The following is a 12,517-nucleotide window of genomic DNA, read 5'->3' as shown; positions in this document are numbered from 1 at the left end:
ATGACATATTGACAGACTTCAGTTTGCCCAGTTTTTGTGCAAGTTTCATTATGTTGTACTTTAGATGTTGAAAAGATTTTAGAGTGGGTCATTGACTCTCTCCTTGTAGACATGAGCAATGACGAGGTGGTGTGAGGATCAATGTGGCTGGATCATTTCTTGTAAGTCAGATGTTGATGAAAGGGGTGCTGCCATTTAGTACTAGTGTTTCTACATGTCTAAAGACTCCCAAATATGTATATATATACTTAGATGATGTGGCTGTGGTAATAAAACTGTTTGTTCACTTTGATCTTGCTTAGTTGTTGGTTTGTTTTATTGAGTTGATTGAGTCAGTAAGTTTTTTTTTCCGTGTCCTTCCCTGTTGGCTACAGCAAAAAAACAAAAAGTCTCTGAAAGTCGTAGGTACTGCAAGTACAATGTCAGTAAAAAATCAATGTTCATCAGAATTATTTTTCTAATAAAACAGTACCATTTGTAACGGCTTCATTTTATGGTGCACATTCCAAACCTACATGTGCATGTTTTTTAAGTTTGAGTGACTGGTGAAGAGAGACAAGTCTCACCTTTGACCTGTTTTGAATAATGTAGTAATGACCATCATTTGAAAGAGATTCATTGGATACTTTTTTTTTTTCAAATTTAGTTGTTTATCTGCTAGCTATTGTGATTAAAATCAATTCCATTTAGATTTAGTTTGACAGATTGGTCAGTAAAATTTCTATTTAAGCTGTTCTGGAATGTGTAATACCCTTGTCATTTTGAATCTTTTATTTGCAAAACAACGCTAAATATTGTAACTAATGATTAAGGCAATGATGTATATTAGAGCAATCGCTGCTAGCAGTAAGTTTTGTCTTCTGCGTCTGTTAAATGATTAAAAGTGAATTCATTGATTGTTTAGGATCTCTTGCTTTGTATGAGTTTAGGTACAGTCTCGTCATTTTAATTGACATGTCTCTGGCAAAGTATAAAGTCACTGCATACATGTTTGTCTGTTGAGTTTTTGAAAATCTGAACTTAATTTAGTTACAATGCTTCTCAACAAAACCTGAACTATTTAATTTAGTTACAGTGCTTCTCAACAAAACCTGAACTATATCAAGTATATTTGAAAAAGTTTAATTTTTTTTAAAACCTTTTTGTTTGTTTTTCTATTGGCATCTTGTTTCACATCTGATGGTCCTTGGCCTCTTCTGTATTGCATCAAGTTAATAAATTGTTAATTTTCAACTGAGCCAGAAATGTATTACAGTGTTTCTTCTATATCTACAAAGTTCTTCATTTATTTTAATGTGACTTATACTTGTCACTTGTATATTCCTTGTAGCAGGTTATTTGTGAGGCTTTTTGACCAAGTCAGTCTAGCCACACAAAAAAAGGGGTTCAAACTTTCTCATGAATAACCAATTGTCTTAAAAATGCAAATTCACTTGATCTGAATCTTACCAATTTTTCAGAATGCTTTAAAATAAAATAAAAACAGTAGCTTATACTTTCCTCTGACTGTCACATGTAATGATACCAACCAAGTTTGTTAAAATAGAGTAGCTAGAGGGAAACAGAATAAAAAGTTTAAAGCGACCATGCATTTGTACTTTTATTGAAAATGTCATGTCAATCATATTGCTAAAGGAAAGTTTGAAAACATACATAGCTTACGTATTAAAGCCATAGAAATACAATAACTGTCACAATACTTTTAACTTTTCAACAATATGGAAATGTTACTTGTGGTTGTTAATCCAATCTCAATGATGATCTTGCAAAATAGTTAGAAAATTGTTTGTTCTACTTGCTTTTTTTTTTGTTTTATAACTGCAATATATTCAGAGTTAATACTAGTAGCCCTGTCAAACTACTAGCAGTATGACAAATACTATAAATAGCTTGATTTTGTTCCAATAATGAGTTATGTGCTTCTATGTTGGTTTGTTTCCTAGCTGGTTGATACCAGAGATTAATCAGAATGAACAAGTTGTTTACTTTCTTTTTAACTGGTAAAAAAAACTGAAGGATCATAAAGCCTTCACATGAAACTGAAAGAAAATGTGTATTATAATTATTTTTGAATATGCATGACCACATTTTAATTGAGCTGTCAAAAGTATTGATATTTATTGAGTGTAAATCAACAAGTAGGCTTAACTCTTTCTCTCCGTAATTATTTACCACATTTTGGGGGAATCAACGTTGGTATCGTCAGTCGGGAGAGAAAGAGTTAATGATGTCACTTTTCAATTACCATCCAACACACCAGTTATTCTAAAGCTTTTAATATCTCCTTCTCTGTAGTGGATGTTTAAAGGCTATAGCAGCTTTTAAAATCCAGGGAAAGGATATGACACTGGGCGCTGTGTCTGTGTAGCCATGTGAAATATTGTACTCTTCAGACTTGACAACAAGCCCCTTATTGTGATTATGTCCCTTTTTTATGCTGTTTTTTTCTTTTTCCTGTTTACACATTGCATTTCATATTCAAGTTTTTAACCACATATCAATTTTGTTCAAATGTCTGTTAGCGGAAAACAGAAATTATGGAAACAAAATAAATTTTAGCATTTATCTTATCTTATCAACAAAGAAGTAAGAAGTCATTGCTCATTATAGTGATATACCCTTGCTATTAAATTCCTGGATTTAGAGTAATGGTGCTAGGCAGATTCTCTTGTGAAGATAGGCTTTGTGAATTGGTGCAGTGGGTCAAATAATGGGCAATGTAGGAGTCAGATTACACTAAATACCCGAATCAAGACCTATTTGGACCAATCCTTTGATTGACAGGGTTTCTTTTACCCACTGTAAATTTTTTTACCATTTTGGTTCTTTGGAAACTGTTAGTTTACCAAATCATCTTTGTTTTGAGTTATAATCATATTACTTTCAAAATTTGTTTTTACGCATGAAAAGGTTAGAAATGTTTAGATTAATGAGTGGATGTGTTTTTGTGTCTTCTGATCTGCTGAGTTTTTGAACTGATCCAAATATTGGTCTTAAAAGGTTGCAATACAGAATGTTTATACATGTTTCTGAGATTTTGTCTTTTTTTTTTTTTGGTTGCTTCTTTAGAAAATGAATTAGGTGTTAATAGATTTTCACTTGTTCTGCTGTGGGCTATGTTTGTCTAATAATTATTGTATTACTAGTGTGAGAAAAAGAAATTAGTTCACAGACATTTAGTTAGTTGTTAGTATATAATTTGAAGCTAGTGAACAGTTTCAGATGCATTTATTATAATTTTAAGAGTGAATGTGGCAGAACTGGACAATACAATCTTAATGTTTTAGCATTACAATACCATGCAAGAGTTTTTTTCTGGTTGTTTGAAATAAGGGGGGAAAATGCCAACTGTACATATTTCTGTGTAACAACATTTGTTGCCAACTATAACAAAAAAGGATCAATAAAAATGGTGTACAATGTTTAAAACACATAGTGTTCTGTATTATATCTTGTATGTTTTTGTCATTCTTTCAGTGAACCATTGAGTACAACTGGCACAAGCCATTGTAGGAATTAGTTTGTAGGTTTTGATCATTCATCTCAGAACTTTCTTTTCTTGCCAAGTGTAAGCTGACCATGTTTCATTGCTCAACACATATGTTTGACAGACTAGGACTTTCCTCAAACTCTTCTGCATCATTGATCTAAGTGCCTAAGATATCCAGCTATTGATGCCCTTCTTCTTCAGAAGTGGCTGAGAGGTAAAGCGCTCAGCTTCTGAACCAAGGGTCCCAGACTCGAATCCTTGTGAAGACTGGGATTTTTAATTTCAGGATCAGTAGGGCGCCTACGAGTCCAGCCAGCTCTAATAGGTTCCTGATGTTAGTTGGGGAAAAAGTAAAGGCGGTTAGTCGTTGTGCTGGCCACATGACACCCTTGTTAACCATGGGCCACAAAAACATATGACTTTTACATCATCTACCCTATAGATTGCAAGGGAAACTCTTTCAAAAAAAAACATTGAAAGAAATGGAATGGAGACACTCAAGCATTGAAAGCAATAGTTTTCCTAAAGGCATTTTGAACTATTCTGTTTCCCATTGTTTTATGCTACTTAAGTATGCAAGCATTCATAGTATACTAGTCCACTGCTATGTTGGCCAGTCACTAAAAGTCCACTGTATTGGTCATGTTGACCGGTCACCTAAGTCCCAACTGATTTACCTTTTCCCCAACGACTCAGCCTAGATGCTGTTCCTGTCAGTTTAGTTTTTTTTTGTTTTTTTTAAATCATGTCCTGCTTCTCAATCCATTCCTCTATGTAATATGGGTGAAGCTATTAATAATGTGTTTTTCTAAATATTTTACTTCAGTGCTAATGTCTCTTCCTGGTCTATGAATTTAAAAATTACACAAGTTAAAAGGTTTATGGAATAATGTACACTTTTAAAGAAAAACGGCTACATTTTTATGAGCTCATTATCTTCATCTGTCAGGGTGGATTCTTTGTCAGATTTGAACTTATGCACATTTATCATTTTCAATGATAACTCACAAATCAAAACAATTATCAATTAATTAAACTATATATAGAAAAAAGGAGAAATCAAGCTATATTAAGATACGTGGCAGCTATTGAAACCTTGCTTTCTGCTCTCCATACAAGCTTTGTGTTTTAAGTGTGTTTTTTTTTCTTACAATTTCTCTTTTCTGCTAACAATTTCATTGGAAATGGTCAGGAAAACTGGATGGACATGGATCTCTAAAACATCTCTAACATTTTCATTGGAAATGGTCAGGAAAACTGGATGGACACGGATCTCTAAAACATCTCTAACAATTTTCCCAAAAATTTTGACAGCTCATGTATATATGTTTAAGAGAATACAACACAGAACAAAATGAAAACAAAAAAAAAGTGATATTTTTTTAACCTTTAATAATTTCACAAAGTGTAAATGTCAATTTAGATTTACACAATTCACAAAGTCTACCATCAAAACCAGAGTAAATTTTAAGACCTGATATAGAGCACAATTGGCTTCTGTCATGTTAATCTCGTGCATTTTAAAATTTTTCAGATAAATCCCAAATTTACAGACAAATGGTAGAAACATTATTTTAGCCGATTTAGAATTCATTTTCTCTTCAATGAAGGTCACAACTAATACAAAATAGTTAACATGTTAATGTACAAGGTGTTTTAGAAGTTACCTTCATGTTTCGGAATAAATCAATGGTACAATTATGAAGTCATGTGAATAGATTCATGAAATAAATAAATGTCACAGGGCACAACTGGATCACAAATGGTGAAAGAAAAATTCAAACAATATAGCACCGTTAGAACTTGCGTTCAATAATAAATACATACACAACTAAGAGGCAAAACAAAATGAGTATTTTTGATCATTATAAATAAAGATTTCAAATAACAGTTTATCTTGCCATTATTTAATTTACATTGGCAGAGGGTCTGTCTGTAGGTAATTGTAACTTTGGCAACAAGTGACCACCTCTTTTATCACCATAAGTCAAATATATTTAAATGGTTTGTAATGTTTGAATCTTTGCATATAATGTTGCAACTTATTTCAAACGGGAATAACAGACACTGTTAGATGTGGAAATATACATTCAGATAAAATAACATTTAAAAAGAACTTGTTTCATAATAAGCACTTCTATTATATAACTCTGGTTTTGACAAGTTATAGGTCATAAAATGTATTATGTTTTAGACCTCGCTTGGGCCAGAGGATAAGGGAATACTGTGACCAGCACAATAAATGATACTTGACTTGTAGACTAGGCTAGATAATATGTTACTGTTAAACAATGCAGGCTCAACATAAGAACATAACGGAAAACAAAACCAACACAAAATTATGAAAGATTTCACAACTTCAAGGTTTCACAACTTCCTGGTTAGTAACAAAATGGAACTGGTGTATAAATAAAATAGCTGAACAATAAATGCAACTATTTACATTATGGTACACAATCTTAAGAAAACATGTGCAACACACATGCTACTTGTAAATTAAAAAAAATGACTTTATCAATACAACAATATTGACAATAAATATAACAAAAATATAACAATGTTGCATTTCAACATGTTTAAGAAATCAAAATTGAAAATAAATAAATAATGAGACCATGTCTCTGCAAAATTATTTACAGCCAAATCATTTAATCAGTTCACTTAATGCCTGTCAACTGAATTCAAGTGAATAATGTTTGTATGCCAAATTCACTTTAGCACATGAGTAAATTATTTTTGTTTCAATCAGCCAAATTCAATGCTGAATGTAAATTAAAGCCAAATTCTAACAAAATCTTTGTTTCACTGAGACTAGGTGTAGGATAATGTAAACGGGTTACACAGTGGAATTAAACTATCTTTGGTGCAAGCAGCCTCTGATCCCAATCTGGCCAAAAAGCAGCTTTCATTCTCTCACAGTGCTGCACAAGATTTGGATATTTTTCTGTTGGAAATATAAAATTAAATTAAACGTTAAAGCCTACACTACCGATAAGAGAACAAACATCAAAACTTGTAAGAACAAAAATTGGGAGAACAATTAAATATTTAAACTTTATAAAGAATAAAAATAATTATACTTCAAAGACATGATGTAATTACTTTTTAAATTGTACTCACCAGCAATAACATCTTCAACATTGCAACCTGGCATCTGCCACACCATCTGGCAGAGTTGTCCAAACAAGGCACAGTCAAATTCGGTCACATTTTCAATTTCATTGCCAAATAGAAATTTTCTCTGGCCTGTAAAATAAGCAAGTTTATAAATATATTAAGTCAGTTGTCTGATGAAAAATGTTACACTTTAACACCCATAACCCTTAAACAACAGTACTGCCCTTAAATTGTCTTGGATACTAATCTATTAATTTACCACATGCAAAGATTGATCCCCAAAGAGTGATTTTCAACATGTGGAAATAATTACCTAAGATAGTTGACAGTGCTCTTAAATCATCTTCCATCATCTTAGTCACTTCCTCTTCATTGTGACGGCCAATGCCCTGTGAGTAGAGTCTGCCTTTAGCTGAACTTCGCAAATACCAAATAACAGCTCTTGGGAGACCTAATTTCTGATAAATAGTTCCATGAGCTTCAAAGACTAATCGAAACATCAAAAGAATCCTGAAACAGCAAATTATAATATTGTGAATGTATTTTGGCTTAGTTAAAAAAAAAACATTTATTAGGACCAATAACTAATTTACAACTAAAAGACTTTATAGGCCAACAATTATATTGATAATTACCAGTAAAGAGATTCCTCGACAGTTCGTCGTACTAAGTGTCCAATAGCCAACTCTTCAGCTGCAAGATTTTTATTCAAGTCTACTTTCATTTCAGCATTCAGAAATTCGATACAGAATTGGCTGTCTGGAATAACTTTATCGTTGTATTGAATCCATGGCAGTTTACCTTTTGGCCCAGGTTTTCGACTGAATTTATTCTGTAAATATAGAAATATAAAATTTAAATTTGTGTTAAAGATTTTAGCATGTAAAGTGAAATACACAAAAAAAAATGTCATAAAGGTAAGAAAAAAGGAAAGGGGGCTAAGTGGATCAGCATGATAAGCCTTATCAAGTGCATGATAAGCCTTATCAAGTGCATGATAAGCCTTATCAAGTGCATAAGCCTTATCAAGTGCATGATTAGCCTTATCAAGTGCATGATTAGCCTTATCAAGTGCATCATAAGCCTTATCAAGTGCATCATAAGCCTTATCAAGTGGGGGATACACCTTAGAAAGTGGGCCTCAGAAATGGGATAAGCAGCTAGTAAATTGATAAGTAGCAAGCAGATAAACCATGCTAGTTCAAACATTTGAACATTTACTTACCATGTATGGTATTTTAGCTGCTCTTAGATAAGTTTCCAGTTTCATGACAAAAGGTGAAATGCTTGGAACCATGGGTGAAGCTCCATACTGGTGTAGAATGACAGTGTCTCTTGGTGCGTCAGGTGTAAGATAACTAAAAAAAACAACATGAATATTTATAAAGGTCTGTTTTAAAATATATATATATGTATATATAAATAACTTTCACTTAGATAGCATTTATAGAAAATGTAGCCAACCATGATATGCACATTCTGGATCTATGTAATTCACTTGTTACAACGTTATAAGACTGTCTATTCCGCCTTTACCTTTCCACGAAAATGAGTGCTGAGTTATATAGACCAACGGCAAAAAGACTTGCAAAAAATCTCAGCATTAGGCCTAATTGAAATTAAGCTGACTTGGGCCACATCATTTTTTGGCTTTTAAATGCGACTTAAAGCATTGCTTCGTTTGCGAAGAAAATGAGATTGGTCTCTCATCTTTCATCGCAAAAGATGGACTCACAATAACAATATCTTTTATAAAATACAGACATTTAAAAAAAAATTGATTACGTCCTATGCGTGTTCCTAGATAATATAGGTAATTAAAGACTTATAAACTTGTCGTGCAAGTAGATGGGGCTTAAATAGATACACAATCGTATTGTATTCTAATGTCTAGATCTAGATTTTAAAAAAAGCGGGTCTTCTTTAGTACTTTAGACGTTTCCATAAGCAACATAAAAAAACTGATCGTCATTCTATATTGACTATTTTGCGTTGTAGATCTAATTAAATGTTAATTACGAATGCAGTTGACAGGTGAATACCTGATCGTTGGCTGTGGTCGGAACGGTGTCTATTTTAGGAAATGGAATATCCTTACTCCTATTAGTGCAAATTTTCAAATGATCTATTTAAAAAATATTCTTAAATCTGGTGCACATTCGATAGCCTAATCCCAGTAATCAATCATCTTGGGAAAATCTGGCCAGAATTCAAAACAGTAATTATCCTGGCCTACGTGTGTAATTTCATGGGGTCAAAATTAAAAATAGATCTAGGCCATCAATTTGTTCCTTAAACTTCTTCAAATGACTATAATAGATGGAAGGAGAAAAAGAAAACAAGGCTAGTTTGTTTTTTTAGTATTTGCAAAGAGGACATCTAACAGCGCTCGTAATTTACTCGTATTCTCAATGTGGTGCATTTCAAAGAAGGAGTTGTGGGAAAAGACTTTGAGGCTATATTGGCTATAAGCAGTTCATGTTGCCAGTTATTCACACGGATAAGTAAATCGTGAAATTTGAACCATGTCTTTGATATCCAGGAACCTGATGAAACTTGTTAACTCTTTCTCTCCGTAATTATTTACCACATTCTGGTGGAATCAACGCTGGTATCGTCAGTTAGGAGAGAAAGAGTTAAAGGAATTGGTTTTCGTGTTGAAAAACTATAATGGCCATTATTGTTCAGCGTGAATTTTAAATCTATTTGGCACGTCGTTTCTCTAAATAGAGATACGCGTATCTAAGGATCTTTTAGGTAAACAAAGTGAAACATACGTCCAGTAACTAAGCAATTATAAAAAAAAATGACATTTATCTAGAAACCAGACGTTGGCAATTCAGAACGTAGACGACCTCTGTCATTTCTACACTACTTTCAGTAAGTCAGCGAAGGATTGGAATGTTCATTGTGTCCCATATTTTCGTTTTCACGCGTTCTCTCGCCTTGCACTGTTACCATAGTTACATTGTTTCTGCCAACTTTGAACTACGCCGTCAAGTCTTCCAGATATGGACCTGCTATCTAAGCTTTTTAATTTTGACAAAGCCAAGAAAATTAAAAAAAAAAAAGATCAGTTCTATTGAAACTCGAGTGGCCGCTCTTCACTCCTTTACCGGTTCTATTGCTATTAAATATGTTTTTAACCAGAGCAATTAATCTCCGGAAATACGAATATTTGTGAATTTCTAGCTACGGCGCAGCGGACAGGGCGAAATAGACTTGGCGACTATTAGGCTATACAGTTGATGTACTGCTATTATCTAGAAAAAACATGCATCCTAATCCTGAAAATAAATGTATCTGAATCCCTTCTCGTTAGGTCATTCATTTTAGCAACTTTTTTCGCCAAATCACGACCTCTATCTGACCCCTTGAGACTTCTACCCACAGTGTGAAATGAAGACGCAGACGATCGGTTGTATTGAACTATTAACTGTCCTTGACATTCATGGACCCTTTTGCACTTACAGACTATCAGTTCCTACACGTTTAACAAGTTATTTTGAAAGTTATCCTTTTCTTGAAAAGAAACAATTTCGTTTTACAACTGAATGTTTTAAACTAAGTTTTAAATAGTTACCTGCTTATTGGTTTAGGTTTTCCTCGTCGCCATATTGCAGCGACCATCGCTATGACAACGGTTGATAATGACAACAACTGAAATGTGGTGAGCTCCAACATGATTGAAAATTAATTTGTAATGAGTGTCTGTTGAAAAGAAAACACAATTTCACATTTAGAATGAAGGGGGATAAATGCGTTCAGCAAAGTTACTTGACATAGCTTCCCTTACTCTAATGGAAACTCATCTTTAATAATAATGACAATGACTTCGATTCCAAAGATTAAGGATGCGTGCAGTGATTGACATGACTATGCAGACCCAGTTTCGAGCTGCATATTTTCCCGCATCTCGTGCAGACAAAGCCGTTGTCCGCTGGCAGTCTAAGTTTTCTTTCCGTCTTCTGCGCCTGTCTTCGTTAATTGTTTTTCGTTTGAGTCTCAAATGTTTGTCCCGCAGCCTTTGTGAAAGCTTTACAACTGTCTCTTTCACGGGCCATCTGCTGCCAGCTACTTCCTCTATGCCAGTGAAGGCCAAATTTCACTTTATTCAAATAGTTCGTTTTTCATCAACTCAAACTTTTTATTCCAACTTGTCTAGCTCTATGGCAACCTTTCACAAACATACGCTTGTGTTGATTAGGGTTGGATAAAATAATAAAGTACATAGACGCATTCATGCAGAGTTTAAAATTGTTTATCTCTACATCTATAATCTTTCTAGTCTATTGACACAAGAGGTGTTTTTTTTTAACCCTATTCCTAGTCAATACGGATATAGATCTATGTGAGAAACATGACAATAGAAAAGCCGAACGCACTGAAAATGTTTTCTTATTGACTTGATAGAAAATGCGCTAGTGAGGAACAATTAAGGGTGAAAAAACTGGAGGGCAACAATATATTTTTATGCAATGTTTTCCCCCTTTCCATAAAAGTACATTCTATTGAAATATACCACAAACAGGGTGATGAATTCACCAAAACATGCAGGACAGATTGAGTAAGAATACTTTCAAAGCAAAACAAAATGAAAAGTTTCTGCTGCAGGCAATTATCACTGCTAATTATGGTCGCAATATTACATCTGTATTAAAAGTTTTTCTCCCCTAATTTAAACCGCCACTAACTTGTTAGACCTGATCCAACAAAACTATTTTGTAAGTGCAGCATCGAGGCGATATAAAAGTAGCCATTAGAATCACATATTAAGATTCTGCGTTGTACGAAATAGAAAGCAGGCGGTCTAACGAGGGAAAATAAAAGGGGTACTATTTTTACATATATCAACTAACAAGTCTATTAAGGTAATCTAAATAAACTTTGTTGATGTACATTTCTAAAATCAACGAAGTATTATAAACAAGGTCGGATTTAATGCGGAGGAAGCGGGGCTACAGCCCTGGGGGTCTCACAAGAAAGGCCCTCAAAGGCGCCTCCACTAAAGGGAAATATATCAGAATTTAGACGGGTCATAAACTTTTTTTTTCGTATTGTTACGGCTGGCAAGAATGTCTTAAGAAGTGTATGCTTGTAGCATGGCTCGGAATAAGTCAATACCCTACTGCTAAGGCTAAGGATTAACGACAGTGCATTACCCTCCAGAATACTAAAAAAAATATACAATACATATTAAATATTTTTTATAAGAAAAGTGATATTAACTTTACGAGAACTAAATATACCGTGCTTTTAGATACAAGTCTTTAAGTGAATCTTAAATACAGCTTTCGAAAAGGTGTAGGGTCCTCCACAAACCTAAAAACCGTCCCTGATGTGTGATCATTTTTATTGCTTCAGTATCTAGATCCAATACAAGCGTATTAAGATGGTAAATTCACATCAATTTATGCTCCTACCTTTGGGGTGCTGTTACAAATGAGTAAGAAAGTTCTAAATTTCCTGACGAAATGTTACAGATTCTACTCCAGTGATTCGTCTCGACTGCACGAAGTAATCTCCTCCTCCTCGTGGTTTGACGAGTCTTTATATAACACGACTCGGCTTGACGTGGGTTCGTTTAGCTATTTTAAAACACGGCAAGACTTTGGCCTACAAAAACCACAGGAATTTTTGTGTGCATTCTTTTCATGTTTAAATGGGGTTCACTTTTGACTCTCTACCCGTGACAAAAGAAATTCATTTCCATCTCAGAAGATACCACTCATTAGAATTTCTTTTGGCCAAACCTTTTTTTTTTTTCAAGACATAGATCTAGAAGTCTAGTTTATGCCCCAGACAGAACTATACTGAGTCAATATTGTTTTGTTTTTTTTAAATTATCGTATCACTAATATTTAAATTTTTGACGTTAATGATTGTGTCAGATTATTTTCAACAATGTTG

At 33.7% G+C, this 12,517-nt stretch overlaps 1 protein-coding gene and 1 long non-coding RNA gene across 2 annotated transcripts; both read right to left on the bottom strand.

The window, feature by feature from the left end:
* Positions 1–59: 59 nt before the first annotated feature.
* Positions 60–1,935, bottom strand: LOC106076341 (uncharacterized). The gene is made up of 2 exons (XR_001219362.2): positions 1,092–1,935; positions 60–1,051 (listed from the first exon to the last, which is right to left on the bottom strand). It is a non-coding gene; the product is annotated as an uncharacterized LOC106076341 (long non-coding RNA).
* A 2,927-nt stretch (positions 1,936–4,862) lies between these two features.
* LOC106076406 (failed axon connections homolog) lies at positions 4,863–12,177 on the bottom strand. The gene is made up of 7 exons (XM_056016165.1): positions 12,031–12,177; positions 10,191–10,318; positions 7,833–7,965; positions 7,243–7,439; positions 6,921–7,117; positions 6,611–6,736; positions 4,863–6,434 (listed from the first exon to the last, which is right to left on the bottom strand). The coding sequence occupies exons 2-7, from the start codon at positions 10,289–10,291 to the stop codon at positions 6,340–6,342; spliced, it is 849 nt and encodes a 282-aa protein (XP_055872140.1). The 5' UTR covers positions 10,292–10,318; positions 12,031–12,177; the 3' UTR covers positions 4,863–6,339.
* Between the last annotated feature and the right edge of the window lie 340 nt (positions 12,178–12,517).

The sequence above is a fragment of the Biomphalaria glabrata genome, chromosome 17 (assembly GCF_947242115.1).
Source record: "Biomphalaria glabrata chromosome 17, xgBioGlab47.1, whole genome shotgun sequence".
NCBI lineage: Eukaryota > Metazoa > Mollusca > Gastropoda > Planorbidae > Biomphalaria > Biomphalaria glabrata.
Note: the sequence above shows the minus strand (reverse complement) of the source record. Positions and strands in the feature narration are given on the sequence as shown.

Coding starts and splice junctions, on each gene's coding strand:
- LOC106076406 (XM_056016165.1), bottom strand. CDS start 10,291: ATGTTGGAGCTCACCACATTTCAGTTGTTGTCATTATCAACCGTTGTC. Junction 7,440..7,832: donor CAGCTAAAATACCATACATG/GTAAGTAAATGT, acceptor CTATATTTACAG/AATAAATTCAGTCGAAAACC. Junction 6,435..6,610: donor TGTTGAAGATGTTATTGCTG/GTGAGTACAATT, acceptor TATTTCCAACAG/AAAAATATCCAAATCTTGTG.